This window comes from Manis javanica, chromosome 2 (genome assembly GCF_040802235.1).
Source record: "Manis javanica isolate MJ-LG chromosome 2, MJ_LKY, whole genome shotgun sequence".
In the NCBI taxonomy this organism is placed as follows: domain Eukaryota; kingdom Metazoa; phylum Chordata; class Mammalia; order Pholidota; family Manidae; genus Manis; species Manis javanica.
The window spans coordinates 217,772,188-217,792,424 of NC_133157.1; the positions used below are offsets into that span (position 1 = coordinate 217,772,188).

Consider the following 20,237-nt stretch of genomic DNA (forward strand, 5'->3'; position numbering starts at 1 on the left):
CACCCCTGGTCCTCCGTGACTCAGTCTGGGCCTGGCTGAGGCCTCGCTGCCTGCTGGCTGTGCCTCTAACTTAAAGCCATTCTCCCTGTCTGGGCCTGTTTCCTTCTCTGTGAAGTGAAGTGGTCTAAACAGGCTGGGGATTCTGGAATCTGTACCGCACTGGTATTACCTGTGGTGCTGTTTACAGTACTGATTCCCAAATGTCCCCTCTGTGGCTGGTGCCGAGGACGGAGCGTTTTCAGGCTTTCCCTGTGCTTCTGATACAACCAGTGCAGGTGCCTTGGTGGGAGGCCCACCAGTTAGATGACCTCTAAGGTGGTTATTTCCACAGAGATGCCCCCTTTGCTTCTCCTTACTTAATTCCTGCAGGTCACAAGTGGTCAGTGGGAGGGAGGACGCAATGTCATATTCAGAAGCCAGACATCCATGAGTCATCTACTTTGGGGAAGTTTTAGTGAGAGATGAGTTTCAAACTCTGTCTGGTTTGGCACATAACCTAGGATGTGAAAGGGAATAGGAGCTGGGGGTGCTATAGTTCTCTCTCTCTTTTTTTTTTACAGTAGCATCTAAACAACTATACTACCAAACAGGAAAAATTATTTCTGTAACTGGTATATAAAATACCTGATCTATAGATATCAGTAAATATGGGCAATTAATTTATATGAGACCGAGTTTCTTCACAAGTAAAATGGAGATAATGTCTATAAGAAGTAAGGGGACTAATATTCTTAAAGCATTTACTGTAGGAGCTGGCACATTACAGACGTCCAAAACATTTGAGTTATTTACGTTTATCTAACTAAAGTCACTATCAAATCAGTTAGCTCAAGGGTAGATCTTCCTAATACTAAATAAAGTCATAACTATAGCACAGCTTTTTAAAATTCCAAGTTAGAAGATGTATTTTAGATGAAATAGTCTAATGCCTCTCCTAGTTATAGATTTTTCTCTGCACATCCTAGGTGTATGGGCACACAGCCTCTGCTTGGATACATCAGAGATAAGGGGCTCACTTCCTAATAGGGAGCTTGGGTTCTTGGTGTACAGCTCTTGGTTTTTAATAGTTTCTTACTTTTAATCTAAATATTCCTTCCTGAGTCCCTTCAAGGTTTATATTCTGTGTGTGTGTGTGTGTGTGTGTGTGTGTGTGTGTGTGTGTGTGTGTGTGTGTAAGAATCAGAAGGGTGGGTAACCTGCCATTTATTTCCTTGAAGCCTCAAAAAGCTGACTCTGTTGAGTGGGGGTAGAAAATGGGAACAGAAGAGTCTGGCAGGAAGCCCCAGATGTTATTGGAGATGTTACCGCTGCTGACCCATGAAGAGGGGCTCTAATAGAGGAAGGAAAGCTCAGTGGGCATGTGGGTGGCCTTCCCCTTGGCAGTTACCAGTAAGACAACTGCAGGACATTCAGGAAAGAATTCCATGTGAAGTCAGGCTTTGGAGTTCCAGTGTCTCTGTCCACTCCCAAGGAGTTGTTACCTGTCCCCTGTTACAAGCCTCTCAGGGCACAGATATGTGTCTCTCCAGGGGCCCTGGCTGTTCTCCATCACATCAACCTCTCCTCCCTTCGTGACTCTTCAGGTCCCATCATCTGTGGGTTGCTGAGCTCCCCTGATGTCCTACTTTGCAATATCAACGACTGGAGGGATCCCTCTGAAGCCGCGCCTAACGCTACATGTCCTGGTGTGATCTATGACCAGGGGAGCCGCCAGATGACATTGCGTCTGGGAGGCCAGGAGTTCAACGGTAAGTCTGCCTTCTGCCCATGTTTCTTCAAAATTAATTTTCCTCACCAGCATGGTCTTCTGCTGCTCTTTCTGAGCCCTCTCCATCCCCTGAGGAATATGTACTTTTGAAAAGAAACGGAACCAAAAATGCTACCTAAAAAACAGCCTGAGCATCTCAGCAGCACTGATTTCCACAAGAAGCACTGAGTTACTCTCCAGGCTGCAGGTTGGCTGGTTGCTGGCTGGCTCAGCTGGGCCGCTCTGCTGGTTTCAGCCAGGCTCACTTGCCATCTGGGGGTCAGCTGGCAGCTGGCTGATCTTGTCTGGACTTGGCTGCGATGGCTTGGCGTAGCTTCTTGTCTCTCTCATTCTCCGAGATGAGCACGTTCTCCTGTAGATGGCAGAAGCGGGAGACAACAAAGGAAACAGCCAGGCCTGTAAAGGTTGAGGCTTGGCTCTGTCACTCTGCTGTACGTATTGGCCACAGCAGATCACACGTCCCCACTGAAAGTCCAGGGGTGGGGAAATACACTCTGTCCCTTTAGTAGCAGGAAAGGCAAAGTCCTGTGCAAAATGTGTGAAGAACCAGGGCCAAAAATATGATCTGTCCATAAAACCAGTGCCCCTAGGGCATATTCCCCCCTCTGAGTTAAGAAATTCCAGGCAGTACCAGTTGCACTGCCCATTCTAATTACAGGCGTGCATGGGACTGTGGGCCCATTCCATGGGCTCAGTTGAGGGAAATAATCATTGAACTTGCTCTTTCCCCTCCCTTTGGAAGCTCTTCCACCCATTTCCACACTTACAAGCATTAGCACTGAAGTCACCTTTGAGATCACCTGCCCTCCCCCTCATGTTACAGGGATGGGCGTTAGTACCCGAGGCCCCATGGTGGCCAGTCAGACCACCTGTCTGTGCACTCAGTCCTGTGCTGCCCTGTCAGTGGGTCTCCATCAGGGCAGTCCCTGAGCTGGGGACTGACCACACCCGACTACCAGGCCAGGACCACAGGCTCAGCATCGCCAGAGGCACTAACACATTCTCAGGCCCCTCCCAGGCTCCCAGGGCAGCCCCAGGAGTCTGTTCTGACAAGCTGTCTGGGTAAAGCTATGCCCGCCCACTGCGTTTGAGAAGCACTGACTAGGTGACTTGGATGCTTCTTTTTAACCTGAAGAGTCAGAGTTTATGGCGCGAAGAGGGCCTGGTGCTCACTCCTTCCAGCTCTAGTGTGAGGCTGGGGGAAGCCCAGCTCTGTCCTACTGCCTCTTTGCTCTGTTCGTGTGCCAGCCTGGGGTTCCAGTCTACTCTCTGGATTGCAGAGGAAGGGTGAAAGCACGTGCAGGTGTCAGCTAGACAGGGAAGCCAAGGGCATGGAGGGGAGGTCAAAAAGGTGGTCTTGGCAGGAGCCCTTGGAGGCTGGAGAGACTGTCTCCTCCCTCCTGGAGAAGTTTCCAAGATCCACTTCTCAGCGTGCTGCAGCTCTCAGGGTTCTAACAGCAGAGAGCTCAATGCCTCCTCCAGGAGCCCTCCCTGACTACTCGACAGAGCTTATTTCATCCTCTGTGGAGCTCATGCCCACTCCGTGCGTTCCAGGAGTGCAGTGCAGTGGGCAGTGCCCTGGAGCTGTGCCTTCGCCTGTCTGCTTTTCCCACTAGCTGACTGCGAGTTTGCTTGTCACCAATTGTGTGACCTTGAGCAAGTCAATAAATGTCTCCAGGCCTAACTGCTTGTCTATTGAGTGGCCTATGGCAGTACCCACCTCCCAGGGCTGTGGTGCAGATGAAGGGAGAAGGTAAGAGTTGAAGCAGAAATGTCTTCCATGGTGCCTCTTAGGAGCCAGGCCCTGCCCTGAGGCCTTGGCCTCTGCTAGCTCATGAATACTCAACCCAGTGCTTTGAAGGAGGCACCGCTATTATCATTTGCCCCATTTTACAGCTGCAGAGACTGAGGCACACAGAAGTGAAGTCTGCCCAAGATCTCAGAGCTTGCAAGTAGAATGGGTGGGATCTGAAGCCAGGTACTCTGGCTCCAAGCTTTCTTCACTTAAAACTGCTTTTCTCTGTTGGCACTTACAGATAATACATGTGAGGAACTTAGCAGAGTGTCTGCCACATAGTGTTAATATTAGATGATATTATTATTATCATTTAAAAATTTTTGTCATTGCTTTTTGCTATATTTTAAGAACTGTACCATGTTTTATTAATTTCTGAATTTAAACTATCAAGCTTAAAACCTGGCATAGAGAACATACATAATATCTCTGGAGTGTGTATTTACCAAAGCCTGGATAAAAACATTGTAGAACTAGATGGAATTCCATGAAGCTTACTTTCTTTTGGGATAAATCAAATCAAATAGCTTATTTGTATGATGGATAGTAAACATATGGTATCCATTACTGTGAGAGGTAGCCCAGGGTGAAAACGGGGGTTGAAGAAAGGCACATGGTATGTTCATGGGCAGTAAATCCGGAGTGAATTGCTTAACCTAGAGCGTGTGCTTGGTATGTGCCCAAGAAATGAAGCCTGTGCCCTTGTGTGGCCTCCCTGAGATGGAGTGATTGCCAAGTGACTTCTGGAGTTGTTTTTCCCAATGCCCTGGGTATATGTGTATATTTTGGGGTGCAGGCAAAGCTTTAAGGAGGGTACCCTTTGACGGGGATTGCAGACAACCTGAGGTATGTTCATCACGCCCCAAATTGAAGGTTGCTTTATGTGCAGACTGATCAGGAGGCCACCTCCAATTGGGAAGAGCAGACATAAATCCTTCCACAATAAGAGTCTGTAGGCACAGTGAATCCCTGGGAAAAGAAACATGATTAAAATTCTTACTAAAGTGTGTATAGCTGATAGATTCCCTTTCCTAACAGGAGCTATTGGTGGAGGGAAAGAAGAGTGAGGATTCCAGGGATCAGGACAACTGAAGGGGAGTCCACAGAACGGACTGAGAGTACATGGGAACGGGCCAGGGACAGTGAAGGTGGACTCTAACCCTCCAGTGTGGGTTGAGGGCCAGAGTTTTCCTTCCCATTTAGCAATTGGCTAGTTGGTCATTAAGATACAGATTGGCATCAGAGCCCAGGATTTAAATCCCAGTGTGAATGTTAATTCATTGTATGACTTTCATGGGTCTTGGTCTTTCCAATTATAAAATGCAGAATGATGACTTTGGACTCGTAGAGAGGGAGGATGGAAGGAGAAATGCATGTGCAGCACTTGGCCTAGCACCCAGAGCAAGGTGGGTGCTCAGTAGATACTGGGCACCCTAGAACAGTGGCTTGCATTTAAAGTACTGGTATTGAATCATCCTGCTTTTCTCCCTCAGCTCTATGGCCTTGTTCAGAGCACTTAACTACTCAGAGCCTCAGGGTCTCCATCTGTAAACTGGAGCATGCTGTTTTATATGAAGTGCCTACACGCTCTACAGGCTTTAGTTTAAGGCTTTGTTTTCTGAAACAAGTCCCTGGTCTCCCAGTTGCTCATTCAGCAGAGGTGCACTGTAGGACTTCTGGTCTGGACAGCCACTTTACTGATCAGTACTGAGAGGGTCTTGTTCAGCAGGTGGCCTTGTTAATGGGGAATTAGCATTTACTTATAAAGTGTGACTGAACTGATTGCCAGTTGTAGGAAATTATAGCCCAGTGGATACACTAAATTCAAAGAGTAAACATGTCAACATCTGTTTTGCTTTTTGCAAAGCGCTTTCATACCCATAAGCTCAAATGATCCTTTTGACACTCTGGGGAGGCAGTTGGTTATATCACTGTTTTATCCAGGAGAAAATTTCAGACCCATAACATGTTTTAAAGAAACTATCTTTGCATTAAGTGCCATAGCTGGGACTTCACACTTAAGCTTTAGAGACCACAGAGGTCAGTGGAAGCTCTCCACCACACCCCTCAGTGTCAGTTTTTGCTTTGATGGTCCCCCATGTAATTTACTGGGAGCAGAAAGTGCCTCAGACCTACCCTTGTATTGTACTAGTAAATTAAAGAGTCAGTAATTGAGAATTTAACTCCTTAGACAGCTCTCTGGAGCCTGCTATGCTCCAGACTTTGGGTCATTAATGTCAGCTACCAGCATGTTCTAGGTTGAGGATTTTAAAGAGCTATGGAGAGAAGGGGACAGAAGGTCCGACTGGAGGATCAGGTGTGCATTGTGGAGTTGAGCTGGGCAGTGCATAAACAGACACAGAAGGGAGTAGTTGGCCCTCTCATTCATCACACATCCTGGGAACCTGCTTGGTGTGCAGTGCCAGGCCAAGTGCTGCTGGAGTACAGAGAGGGGTACAGTGGTTCCTGCTCTCAAGGAGCACATAGGCTAGTTGGGGTGACAGATATGACAATTATTAAGGTACAGGAGGCCCCCAGTTTGCCTGTCTCAGCAGACTGATAAAGGACTGTGGGACACAGAATGCCCCGTGAGCTCATCTCTCCCATTTGATAAGCTAACCAAACCCCTTCTAGGTCACCTGCTCTACAGGAGTTTAGGGCTGACTTCTAATACCAGCCACAACAAATAACCACACCCACAAACAACCCCATTAATCTTAAGCAATGTGAAGGCACAATACTCTTCCTGGCTCTGAGGTTTCTTTCTCCTGTCATCAATTTCTGTCTAACCTTTGTGCCTGCTCTCAAGAGAGAGCTCTCATTGTGTGTGCTGTCAGAGAGGAATCCACCCAGGGTCTGCAGCTCCCAAACTTCCAATGGGCGTCTCTGGATGTTTTTCAAATATTTGGTATTGGCTGGTTTGATGTTCCTATTTCAAAGGAAAAAGGCTTAGAAAACTCTGGAACTGCATGTGGCTCCTTTCTGACAGTGTCTTAAAGTGCAAATGAATGAAAAATAGACATATTCAATGTTCCCTCATTCTGAAGTAAATTGAGACTACACAACAGCCATCAAGCCTCAAGAATCAGGTTGCATGCCAAACCCCCAAAGTTGTAAATGTGTATGTGTTCCTGCAGCCTTGATTACAGAGAGAGCGGTGATGAGGTGGAGTCTGGTGGCCTGTGTACTGGGGGGATATTCTAATTCAGCTGTCAGGGAAGGCATGGAAACAGATGTCTGGACAGTCTAAAGCGTCCTGTCTTAAAATGCCGTTTAGCAGGGAAGAGGAGGAATTATGTTTGCTTCTGTTCTATGTACCTTCTTAAAATCAACAATATTCAACTGGGGAAATTGTGGGCAATAGAGTGAAGGATCAGAGATCTGCATTAGGAAACCTGGTCTGGTGCCCAGGCCTCTTGTTGTTGGTCAGATAAGACTCTGCATTTATTTGGTGGGCTCTGAATCTCATCAGTTGTTCTCTTTTCCTCTTTCTTTTTCTGTGTATTCATTAATATACTGAAAACCAGCACTGTAGCAGATTTTATATTAGTTGTGAGTGATATAAAGAAGAATAAGGCCCCTTCCCAACCTCAGGAAACGCCAGTTTAAGTTTAAGGTCATTTAAGGAGCTGAACAATTACTGTCAAGTGTGAGAGTAAAGACAGATGTGTTTGTTCATGCTCTGCAAATCCCTGTGAGGGGCGTATAACTCAGGCAGAGGGCTCAGGGATGCCTTCTGGGCAGAGGTAATACAGGCCCTGATTCTTACAGAATGAGGAGAGGTTAAGCAAGTCAAAGGGGACATGGGTTCCGGGCAGAGAGAAAAAATTCATGCGTTGATGCAGAGCCCTGAAAGCAAGAATTAGCTGAGACTGGGAAGACAGGCATCTTGGAGTGGCATGAGGCTGCTCAGACTCTCAAGAAGCAGATCGTAAGGCATGAGTTCTGAAATCTGGTAGCTGTTGAAAGACTGTGGGTAGTCCTACCTTTCAGGAAGAATATCCTGCTGCTGTGTGGCTGAGGGGTGGGAGAGAGTCACGGGGATCAGTAAAAGTCCACTGATGTTAAAAGATGTGAAGAAGGTTCAGCTAAGAGCATGTGTTCCAAGGAGGCAGTGGGTTTAGCAACAGTTTGGATGTGGAGACTGATGCAGGGGGGAGTGTGACCAGGCAAGTGTGAGCTTGGGTGACCAGGAAGCAGTGGTACCATTAGCTGTTTAGAAAGCATAGGAGGCGGTGTGTTAGGATGTGGACATGGGCATAAGGCATGATGAAAATAACAGGAAAATAGGCATCATGTCTTCGACCTCAGTGTTCTCTGTGCATTCCTGTGGGGCTTGGCAATCATTTCAATAGTTGAAACTACCCAGGGGTTGTAACTTTCTTTGTAGTAAAGACGCTTCCCCGGACCCAATAATCTGTAGGTGCTGGTCAGGTAATCTGTATCAGCCAACATGCTCAAAATTCGTGTGCTGAGTTTACCTGAATTCCATTGGATTAAAGTACATTGAAGTGAGCAAAAACCAAGGCTACGGTTAAGACTCACGGTATGTCCCAGGTTGGAAGGCACAGGGCTCACTTGCCTTGCGATGGAAAAAAAAATGTATCAGAAGACCCTGCTTCCTCTCCTGGTTCAGTGCATTCTGGTCGCAAACAGTGTGAGACCTGTGTGCTCCCACGCACAGCACCCACTTTTCTCTGGGTGTTGGAGGCACATATGATTTTCCTTTCTGCTCTATGTGAAGCAGGACACATATACCAGACAAAATCTGTCAAGATGTTTTAAAAAATGTGAAAGGCTCCCCAACTCACCCAAGTCAGAAAAGGGGACTGCTGAGTGGTGAGGACGTTCCTCTTGGAATTCCCTAAAGGGTTGTTGCCCTTGGGAAGGGACAAGAATGAGGATGTGAGCTGATAGTTATTGAGGGTCCATCATCTCAGTGCTCAATATTATCCCATTGTGAATAATTTCTTCAAGTGGCCATTGGTTTTGGTCTTAGATTTGAGACTGAAAAAACCCTAGAGATAAAGTTTTGTCTCTCTACTTTCACAGGTAAATAAGAACCATAATGTATGGCCTAAACTATTTTGAAAATGTTGTTTACATGTTACCAAAAAATATCTATGTATCTACTTATCTATCTATTTATCATTTTAAAGAGTCAGTATGCTAAACAGATATGGGTATAAAAACACTGAAGAAAAATTCTCTGATTTCCCTTGTGACAAAATCCGAAGTTCCCCAGCCTGACCTTCATACTAAGCAAATGTGTCACGAGAGGATAGTGCAAACAACACAGGCCGAGCAGATGGCCCTTCTCTGGTGGTGTCATAGGGGTATGTGGGATGGTCCCCTACATAGCAGGTAGAAGAAGTACCAAAATTTTCAGAGAACCAAGTGTAGGTTTCCCAGATATTACAGGCCTCCACTTCCCCAAATTTTTATAAAGCCTTCCTCCCTCTGAAGCAGGTTAGGAGAGAATTACGAACAGGTCCTTTAAGGAAACCTGTTATCCTAATATTAGGCAGTCTGAGAAATTCTAGCCTCATTGTTTATTCCCATTTCAGAAGCAAAACCGAATACCGAATTGTGACTCAGTATTTCCAGCTCATCCCTACGGCATAGAACATGATCATGTTTGGGTGGGGGCGACTCACTACATTCACAGCTGAGTTTTCCAAGTAGTTCAGTGTTTAACTGAAGCTCTTTAAACCTCCTTAAACACCCTTCTAAACACAAAAGCCTTACAAGTATTTGCCAGTTTGGAAGGACAGAGTTCTGCGACATGTTATCCTCTCCTTGTTATGGTGGTTAAGAGCATGGGCTACGGAGCCACACGTGGGGGATTTGGATTCTGGTGTTAACCTCTGGAGTTTGCTCTTCATCTGGAAATTAGGAACAAAAATACCAAACCTTGGGTTTAAATTAGACAGTATCTGGACGATGCTCACTCAAGTGTTGGGCAAATGGAAATAGACCTTAATAATAGGGGGCTGTAATAATACATGACTCTTAATGATAATTGACAACTGAATGTGATCCTTTCTTGATGTCTCGGGTTGTGTGCTGGCGTCTCCTACAGAGCAGGGGGCTGTTTGCCTCCAGCACCTGCCCTTCTGGAGCTCTGCTCTCAGCCTTTCTTATCACAGGATCTCAGGGCCGAACAGAGGCAGGAGAGGCAACCCCCTCTCCCCCCATCAAGAAACGGTGTGGCAAACCCAGTCTCACCCAAGGGTGGCATGCAGAGGAGTGTAGTTTGGCAGAAAAGAAAATATAATAATATTAGTAATAAATGAAATGATGGTACCTGCCAATCATAGCATGCATATCAAATGTTGAGGACTGCAGGCGATAGTTCCTAAGCATTATTCCATCCTCACAATTACTGTCCCCATTTGCCAACAGGGCAGGAGTCTCAAAGGACTTAAGTGACATGGACAGTTGACACGGTGCTCTAGTCTCCAATGAGCTTTGCTCTTTAAGCCAATCTCTACTTCCTTAAGTGATTCTCTGTGTCACAGATTCATATCCCCTCACCACAACTGTCCCTTTGGTGCCCTGAGCAAGACATCTGGTGTCTGACCAACTGTGGTTTTGTACCAAGGATGTGGGTCTACTCCACAAGGCTCTTTCTGGGGTATACCTTGTGTGGGAATTAGAGCTCTCAAGGTCTGGGGTCAGGACATGGGGGAGGCGACGCAGTGTGGCCATGGCGGGTCTCTAGGCAGAGCAAATGTGCTCAGGCTCACAGAAATAAATGTCTTCCACTGCAGGCTTGACACCCCCAGAGGGAACTCGGAACACCGTTACCAGCTTCCAGCAGGTTTATCTCTGGAAAGGTACGTTCTGCAGTGGCGGTGAGCAGGACCCCTTTTCCCCAAGACTGTCTGGTCCCACCTCTAGTTCATGGACCCCTCAGCCCCCAGAGAGAAAACCAGGGAGATTTGCTTTCCACGTGAGTGCTTCATGTGGGGCAGAAGGGCCTCAGCTCTCATCAGGTAGGATACTAAGTCTAAACGAAAAGAGGGAAGTGTGGAAACCCAAGAAAGGGTGAAGGAAGGAAGCACTGGTCTCCTGGGATCTTGTCACCAGGCTGGGAGCTGAAGCCACTGCAAACTGCGGGAGGCACTTCCCCAAGGGGACCAGGCCACAGGCGCCTCTCTTGCTGCCAAGTGGGGACAGGACCCCAGGTAGGTGGTGCCAAGAACTCCCAGTTAGAGATAATGCTATTGTGTGTGCGTGGAACAGGCGGAGAGCTCAGATAAAATGCACATTTGGCATATCCTTTCCTCTTTGTTGGTCCTCTGAGTTTACTGAACATTGACCAGGTGCTTACTCAGAGCCAGGGGCTGTGGGAGGCATGTGGGTGAGTGTGAGTGATCAGGGATGAGAGAGGCGGGGCACGGCCTTGACCTTGAGGGGCTGCGGCCGCAGGAGGGAGCCAGCAAGCAGTGGACTTCACAAGTCATGGCCACAGGTGCTGGGTTAGAGCGAGGGAGGGGGAAAGATCCCAGACCCTGTGTCCCTCCTCTTCCCAGGCTCCCTCTTCACCAGTCTCCAGTCCCCCAAGAGCCGGGACTGGCGACCTGTACTGTGCTTGTAAAGTGAACTAGAGGGAAAGAGCACAGAGGGGATTAGAGTGATGGCATGAATTCAGGTTCCATTACTTAACTTCCGCGGGGCCTTGAACACATCAGTCAGTCCCTAAGCCCGGACGTCCCACGGGTAATATGGCAATAAAGTGTGCTTACCGCACGGAGGTGTGTGAGCACGGGCAAGGCGTGCCTGTGGAGTGCTTAGAACAGAGCCTAGAGCGCCAGAGGCTAGCCCCTGGCGCCGGTGCTGGTGGTGGGTAAAGAGCGGGAGGAGGAAGAAGAGGAAAAAAAGAGTAAAACGGAAAGGGAGGTGCCCATCATCACTTTCATTTTAAAGCCATATAATGAGATTGATTATAATGTCTTTTCTCATTAGGTCATATCTGTAAGGTAGGTACAAAGAGGGGATAGAATTTTGTTCACTTTTCAGGCAAGAAAAATGAGACTTGGAGAGGTTAAGTGAAATGCCCATGGGACTCCTGGGGTGGGAACCAGATACTGGTTCCCAGTTATCAAAAATTTCTGGCACATAAGGTTCTAGCTGGTGGGAACTTAGGGAATTGCTTTTCCCCAGGACATTGCCACCACAGACCTGTGCAGTGCCCTGTCCTCCCCACAGGCACGCTCTGCTTTCAGGAAACACCTGTTCCCAACTTGGGGACTTGCTTTAGTTTTTCAAATTCCAGTTCATTTTACAACCTGCTTGTTCTGGGATAAGTTATTTCATCTCTCTGAGTCTTAGATTTTTCAAGAGTAAAATGGAAATCTTACCATTCACCTTCACAAGGTGTTGCAAAGCCCAACATTTATGAACTCATTTCATACACTTTAAAGGGCTTTGCAAGTGTTAATAATTTCAGTATCAAGGGTAATAATAGTTTGGTGTTGAGAAGTTGGCTGCTGTTCCATCAAGGACCAGAGAGCGCAGACTTATGCCACTGACTTTGTTCCAGACCGTGTCTTGGGCACTTGGCTATGGACCGTGAGGATTTCCCATATGCCACTGCACGACCCTTTTCCCTTCCCAGCATCAAAACAATCCTTTCTCTCCCTCCCAGGTTCTGACATGGGGTCTCGATCTGAGTCCCTTGGTTGTAGAAGAGACGTGGAACCAAGGCCAGTGCCTCCAACAGAAACAGGTACCAACCACAAAACCTTCAGAACCCGGGGTGCCTGGCTGTGAGGATGGGATGGTGATGCCAAGGATCTCGTCACTGAAGGGGCCCATTAGCATCGCCCCATTCGGCAGCCATGGACTCCCCTCTGGCTTTCTAACCCCAGTATCCATTTCATAAATATTCACTCTTCAAATGGGCAGTCGGCCCAAAAAGTGAGGTGACATCAGTGCAAAGTCACTACTGCAGCTGGAAAAAAGCCCGACTAGAGTGACAGAGAAGGCAGAGAACTGCTACAGAGCAGGGCTCCTCTAACTGTGGGTTGTGGCTTCACTTGTGTGCACCCTGAAGAGGCTAAGCATTCTGGGACTGTTTAATGAAGGAGATGTCTGTGTGAATTTTTCAAGAGAGTCGTTTTGTGCAGTGGAAGATGCAAAATCCATATGTTATAGGGGCACAGTGTATGTGATGTCTGTGACCTCTCCATCCTTGGTCCTCACAATTGTTGTTCCTTAGGTGGAGCTAAAACTAGGGGTGGGGAGAAAGAGGGAGAGGAAAGGGAAGGGAGAGAGGAGGCAGCTCAGGCTGCCAGCACAGGGGAGGCAGCATTGTACAGTGGGGGAAACACCACACTGCAAGCACACACATCAGGGCTTGAGCCCTATTTTGCCAACTTACTACTAACTGCATGCATGGCCTTGGGTACTTCCCTTACCCACTGAAGCCTTGGTTCCTCATGTGGTGCTTTCCTCTTATCCCATTATAGGTGACGGGCCAGGTGACACTCCTGGTGCATGGCCTGATATTTAGCAGATGCCCCCCAAATCATAGCTTCTTCCCCTTCCCAGGGCTTTTGTACAGATCAGATGAGACAATGTACACAAGCCACTGAAAATGGAGCTCATCTCATAGTAGCTGTTTGGCAACTATGAGTTCATTCTGCATTCACAGAGCTGTGGGACCCGGGCTTGGGCACTGGTTTAGAGTGTGGGTTCTCAGGTGTGGGCAGGAGGGTTCAAATCCCAGCTTTGCTTCTAACTGCCTGTCTGCAAGCCTGAGTTACCTTCTCTGAGCCTCAGTTTCTCCCTTGATAAAGGAGGGTAATGGCTGTACCCAAGAGATATGGCAGTTGTGAGAACTGGAGTAGGTAATTCTATAAATTGTAGTGACACAGAGCAAGTGCTCAAAGGCTGTTGACTGTTATTATGCGGTAGTGGTGGCATTGGTGACTGCAATCCTAGCACCTAGCCTGGCTCATAGCAAGCCTTCCATAAAGCTTTGTCCCTATTCCATCCCTCTTTCTGTATTGGCTGGCAGATAGCAGATCCCAGCTTGGGATCAAAACTAGGGTCCCAGTACATATTACTGTTCAGACACTCTCAGCAGTGGTGTCTTTTGCACCTTTGGAAGTTTTCCAGTGGAAGCTTTAATTCTACCAGCAGGGTGGTGGTGTGGGGACGGAGGGTCACCTGCTCAGGAGACTTCCCCTCCTTGTTCTCATAAACAACCGTTTTGCTGCGTCTCTTCTGCAGTGGCCTGGCCTCTCCCCTTTCTGATCTTTGTCCGTACTAGCACACTGGCAAATTAGTTCTGCCTTGGGAGCCTCCCAAGTGCATGGCGCCTATTCGAGCTTATCTGCTGCCAGCCGTTGTTTTTCTGCTAAAGCAAGGATGACTTCAAAACTCACGGGGAGGAGAGCAGAAGAGAACAAGTCCCCACCCCACATCCCTTACACCTCCGGGAATCAGTCCTGCATTTGGTGCTTTGTAAGCAACATCTTGCCAACAGTATGACAGCTCTGCTGATCGTGTCCTTATTCCCATTTTTCCAATCTCTAAGTGCATCACTATGTCCTGTTTAAGCCAGTCCAGCACTAAGGGGGCAGCAGAACCAGTATTCAAATGGTGGTCAGATGACTCCGAAGCCTGGATGGATTCTTCTAGAACTGTACCAGCTGCTCCCTAGTGCAGACAGCATGGGCTCCGGGCTGAGTCCTGATGACCCATGGCTGACAGAGCAGATGGGTTGTGTTTGATTTATAGAGTGGAATTTTTTTAAAACTGAGCCAATATTTTTGAATTGGGAGATTTTATATACAAATTCAGATTTCCAGCTTTTATAGACAAAAACAGAGGGAAGGCTCTGGCAACATGGCTTCACATTTCCTCAGACCATTCTCTGAGCTAAGTTGAGTTGCCCCTTCCATCAGGGCGCAGATCTTCTGTTTGCCCCACTCCCCTGCCAGCCCCAGGCACTCCTGCCAGCCCCTGCCTTCCCTAGGCATTTGCATCTGCCATCCTCAACCTTAGAGTGCCTCATGGGGGTAACCATAGTCTGTAAATGTGAATGATTTCATGGCACTTCTGAACATTCTGTAAAAACCATCCTTATACACTGTGCCATGGCCACACCTACACAACTATCCCATGATTCCTTCAGGAAGGACCCCTGCATCCTCCCCCCAAACCAGAAGGGTAGCTGGGCCCCCACCCAAGACCTTGTAGGGATTCAGGGTGAATAGACAAAGCTCAGCTCAGTTTTCCCTTGCCCAGCTGATTATATTCCTGGACGTAAGAAGATAACGCCCCTGTAGGAGAAACGCCTTTGATCCGCTCCTCTGGGGTGGGGCCCAGTGGCTTCTCTGTGGCTCCCTTACCTGGCCTGTGCTCCTCAGTGTCTCTGGGAACGGCCTTTCCAGTTCAAAGAACAGTGAGGGATTTTTCTCATTCAGCTTCAAGTCGTTGCAATTAGTCTGAGTGTTTGAGACACACAGGGAAGCCGACAGGAACAGCCTCCCATCTGGCAAGCCTGTGCTGGCCTCCTTGCTGTCAAGGGGAGTGCACAGCTCTGAGAGAGCAAGGAGAAATGAGTTTTTCCTAATATGGCATGTAAGCTGAGTGGCCAAAATATTCATCCTTTCATCTGCCAGACACTTTTTGAGCACATATTCTGTGCCCTCAGACGTTCACTCACTAGTGAGCATTTCCATATACCAGCGACTGCAAGGCAATGCAGCAAGGCTGAAATGGGGACAACTTTCAAGGGCAGTGATGTTGCAGGGAAGAGAAGGTGCTAAATGGCCTACAGATGACAGGAAAGGCTTCTCAGAGGAGTCTAAAAGAATCTGCGAGGCATTCCCAGGGTACACCTGGGAGAAGATGTTCCAGGTAAGAGGACCAGCCTGTACAGAGGCTCTAAGGGTGAAGTGTGATTCAGGGAACTTCAAGTGTGCCTTTAGGCCTGCGGGGTTGTTTTTCCCTCCTTACTCTGTTGTCTTAAGAGGTGACCTGTGCATGGCTCAGCAGGGGGACAGGTATATAAACTGTCATATAATAATGGGACATTCAGTGACCGAGAGATCTGGGGCAGTGGAGGAGGGGGCAGCAGCATGGCCTCTGGGGGTTCTGCCAGCAATAAACTGGCCTTGCCAGACATGAGTAAAGCTTTTATCTTCTTCCTGGTTGTTGCTGAAGAAGTTCATTCTCATGAGACTGCCTTATGCAGCCTGGAGAGTAGGCTGCTAAGTGGATGTTCAAGTCCAGGGAAAAGTGAGGATCTGTATGGGATGTAATGCCCCTTATGCCAGAACTCTGACTTAAGGGACACTGTAGATGTGCCCCAGCTTTTTTCCATGAACTGCTTCATGCCCCCCGTGTAAGCCTCTCTGGAAAGTCATAGCCCTCATGAGGCACAGAAATATCCCCCCACCCCCAGGCCTGGGATTTGGGGTCCTTCAGGAACAGAGAAGCTCTTTATAGAGCCATAGACCATCAGATCAGGAGGGAACAGCATTCGCCCTTGAAACACAGGAGGACTAGATAGGTGAGGGAGAAGGGTAAGCATGGACACTAGTCCTGGGGCAGCAGGCAGTGTGGTGATGACCTAGGATTACCAGTGTTTGTAGGCTTCTGGAATGTGAGTTGAGGCAATCAGAAATGAGGCTTAAAATACAGGTGGAGCTTGGATCAAGACGAAAGCTGGGGCTTCTGTCCTGTGGGCAGGTGGGCACCCAGGAAGAGCCTTAAACCAGAGATCATGGTGTGTGAAGACATAAAAAAAGACTAGGGGAATAGCTAAGCTGCTATTTTTAAGTTTGGGGCTGAGCAGAGCTGAAAGCTGTCTTCATAGGGGAGGGATGTCATCTGGGAGGGAGCCAGGACTTTGACTTGGCTTCAAAAGACAGAAGGGGCATCTGTGTTTCAAAAGTTACAAACAGAGATTTGACTCTAAAACTTCCTAATGATGGGGTGTGGCCTGAACTGTTGTGGGAGTAAGTCATGCCTTGGTGAAGAGTTGAAGCAGATGGCTCCCAAGCTTTCTTCCAAACCAAAATTCTAAGATTTTGCAACTCCATAATTTTCAGGACTTTCTGACCTTCTGGGACCTTCTGAACCCTTCCTTCTTGACCAGACTCCCAACGCTGTTGACTCCATATCTGCTCTGGCTTCATGTACAGCCTGAAAGAGTGTGTGCATGTGCCCATGCATGTGTGCACACATGCACACATGCATGTGAGAGACAGAGATTGATTGATTGATTCATTGATCATGGAAATAAACAAAGAAACTCCTTCTTTTTCAGATTTGAGAACAGAGCTTTTCTCCCATGTGGACCTTAACCAGGTCATTGTCAATGGAAGCCAATCCCTGCCCAGACAGCAGCACTGGCTTTTCAAACACCTATTTTCACCTCAGCAGGCAAACCTGTGGTGCCTGTCTAGTAAGTACCCTTGGGCCTTATCCTTCTTTCAGGCCCTGTGGTCCCACATCACAGGCCTAGTTTAACAACTCTTGAGAATTAGGTAAGATCAAACTCAGTGGCATGATTCAGGGATCCATTTAGTACCATGGGTGATACAAAATAAAGACAGGACACAACCCATCAATGTAGTTAATCTCTACTCTGCTCCCAGAACCTGTCATCCATCCATCCATCCATCCATCCATTCATCCATCCATCCATCCATCCATCCATCTTTTACCCAATAGGCATCTACTATATTGAGCATGTGCCATATTCTAGGCCTTGTATTTCACCTTGGGGATGAGAAAACAAAACACAGAAAAGTGAATGAACCACGATTCTCCCTGTCAGGGAGCGCACTGACACCAGTGCCAGTGTCTGATATGGGAGTGGCAGCAGGGGAGATTGTTCACAGTGTTCACATGGTTTTTATGTCCTGTGGCTTCTGCTCTGAAGATTCTGACAGCCTCTGAGATGGCCCAATGAATTTTACCCTCTCTCCTCCTGTATTGCTGTGTTTACAGCTCACCTTTTCCAATTTGAGACTCTGCCATCTTTTAGAGCCCCATGGACTCCCTGTTTTGCAAATGATCCTCTCCCAGTTCGCAGAACCTAAGTGATTTTTTGTGGGCCTCCAGACTGGATAGCCTCTACTGTCCTGGGCCTTTGCCCTGCCTAGGAAGAATCCCTACCAGGCATTTCTTCCCAGAAGATCTTCCAGCGCTGACTCTCTCCTGCAGGCCTCCCAAGGACTAACACCCGACTGCTCTGTTGTCTGTAGGCTGTGTCCAGAAGCCCACTTTCTGTCAGCTGGTGGAGATAGCAGACACTGCACCCTTGTACTTCACCTGCACTCTCTACCCAGAGGCCCAGGTGTGTGACGATGCCATGGAGTCCAGTCCCAAGGGCTGCAGACTGATCCTGCCCCACAGGCCAAAGGCCCTGTTCCGGAAGAAAAGTAAGTGCTTAGTGGGATCTGCACAAACTGCATTTCTAGTGGGCTGCTGGCTCTGTGGTTATAGAAATATCCAGATTAATTTATTCTTCATTTTAAAGTAAAGTTATCCATGCCAAGATGTGAAGCCATTCAGAAATGCATCAGGTTGACTACCGAGAAAAGTCCTGCTCTGAATCCCAATCCTCAGAGAAAGCTACTCATAACGCCCGTATCAGTTAGAATTCCATTTGGCTGAAAATCCCAACAGCAGTGGCTTTTACAAAATAGAAGTTAATGTGTCTCTCTGGGGATATTAATGACACTTTTTTGTTTTTGTTTTTGTTTTTCACCCATCACAGTCTCTGTTCTTCCAATTCTATCTCACTGTTCTATCTCCTTTTCTGGAGGCCTTTCTCAGATATCTGGTGACCCTTGGTTTTCCATTTAAATGTAAGAAAGGAGTCAAAAGCTACTCAGGAAACTCCCAGGTTGTGGAGGGAGCTGGTTGACTTTAGGTTTCCCTGCAGAGTAATCTGGTTGAGCTGCACTTTGGGGAAATCCCTCAAGTGGTCACTTTCAGGTCCCTCCCCAGAGGGATCCTGTCACATCTGCCTGGGGGCATGAGCTTGGCTGCTGTTGATTTGGATGCCAAATAAAGTTGGAAGATGAAAGAGCCTCAACTTTCACCAAGTAGATTGATCAGGAAGAATACTGCTCCCTCCATGAACTCACCTGGAGCACCCAAGAGATCCCTTCTCTTCTGTCTGCTCCTGAAAATGAACCTTCCATCTCCTGCTGTGGTGGGGAGAGCACAGTTTTCTGCTGTGGAAAGCAGAGGAGGTGTCTGGAGACCAAATTGCTTCTCAAAGAGATTTATAGTCCCCCCTGCTTTAGCCCACCTTCCGCCCAGTGCTGCCAATACTTCACCCTTTTGGGATTCCAGAAGGTGTATTGAGTTACTTTGGGTTCTTCGCACAGAAAAGTTGAGCATTCAGCTTTCTTGGGCCCATTAAGTCAATCGTGTGCTCTTCTGTGCTTTCAAGCTTCCAAACGTTCATTGCTATATCCCTTCTCCTATTCTCTTTGTCCTTGAGGGTGTATGCCTTCACAAGAATCCTTCACTATTATTTTAGTGAGCTGTGGGACAGGAGCAGAGAAAATATGTGATTTTAATAAGCCATCTCTAATTAGGAGCTCTCGGTCTGGTTTGTATGTCTTTATCCTCTTATTTTCATGGATACAGCAAATCTCCCTCTAAATAACAAGATTTCTTTCTTTCTCTGTGTAGTTGTCCTGAAAGATAGAGTGAATAACTTTTATACTCGCCTGCCATTCCAAAAACTGACGGGGATTTCCATTAGAAGTAAAGTGCCAATGTCGGAAAAATCCATTTCCAGTGGGTAAGCTACTTCTTTCCCTCCATTACCAGTATTTATTATTAAGACCCTTCTACTCGCATAAAGAAGGTAATACAGTATCCGTGAAAGGCACATGTGTAAAACATGGCAAAACCTAGAGCAAATGGTGAGCAAGGTTATACAGGGGTGACCGGATCTAAAAAGCATGGCCAAGGTAGCTTACTGATAATTAGACACCAGCTTCAACCCTGAACCTCCGCTCAGCTGATGCAAAAAGGAAACACTGAGCCCTGTCTGACCAATTAATAAAAATTATCTAGTGTTGTAATAAATGTGGTCAGCAGAGACTCACTGTGCTGCATTCAGAATCCAGAGAGCAAGTAGAACTTCTAATAGGACCATGGGACTTTATGATTTTTAAAATATATTATTTATTTAGTTAGTTATAAGTTAGCTGTTCTTCAGTTGTTTTAAATGAGGGTGACATTTTTCTCTGCCTAGTCTGTGGATCTCACCCATCTGATCACCAAAACTTTTTACAAATCACATCCTTGTGTCCTGGACCTGGTGAACCAGCGTTTTCTGGAGTGGGGCCCCAGAAGCTGAATTTTAAGTCAGCTTCTCCTCCTGGTGATTCTCTTGGCCGTTAGAATTCAAGAGTCATCGATCTCCAGACTGTTGATCTGTGAAGTACTGCTGAGTCAGAAACTGTCATGTAGCTGGGGTGAATGTTTAAGATTGACTTTGAAAATGCCGTTGAAAAGATGACAGTCGTCGTCTCTCTGGAGACCCGGCAGGGCCCCACCCCTGCTGAGGGGACCGGGAGGAGAAGGAGGGCTGGACCCAGGGGTCAGCCCGACCCTGGCTGCGATGGGACTGGGGTCTCAGAGAAGGGCAGTTCAGTGGCAAACACACCCTCCCTTAGC

The 20,237-nt window shown here is 47.4% G+C and overlaps 1 protein-coding gene across 1 annotated transcript in view; it reads left to right on the forward strand.

The window, feature by feature from the left end:
• The window catches only part of TG (thyroglobulin), a 241,004-nt gene that overhangs the window by 67,290 nt on the left and 153,477 nt on the right, over positions 1–20,237 (forward strand). The window contains exons 27-32 of the mRNA XM_073230159.1: positions 1,584–1,748; positions 10,337–10,402; positions 12,217–12,297; positions 16,855–16,992; positions 17,798–17,974; positions 19,242–19,353. Of these exons, the coding sequence (XP_073086260.1) occupies positions 1,584–1,748; positions 10,337–10,402; positions 12,217–12,297; positions 16,855–16,992; positions 17,798–17,974; positions 19,242–19,353 (739 nt within the window). The remainder of the gene's footprint in view (positions 1–1,583; positions 1,749–10,336; positions 10,403–12,216; positions 12,298–16,854; positions 16,993–17,797; positions 17,975–19,241; positions 19,354–20,237) is intronic.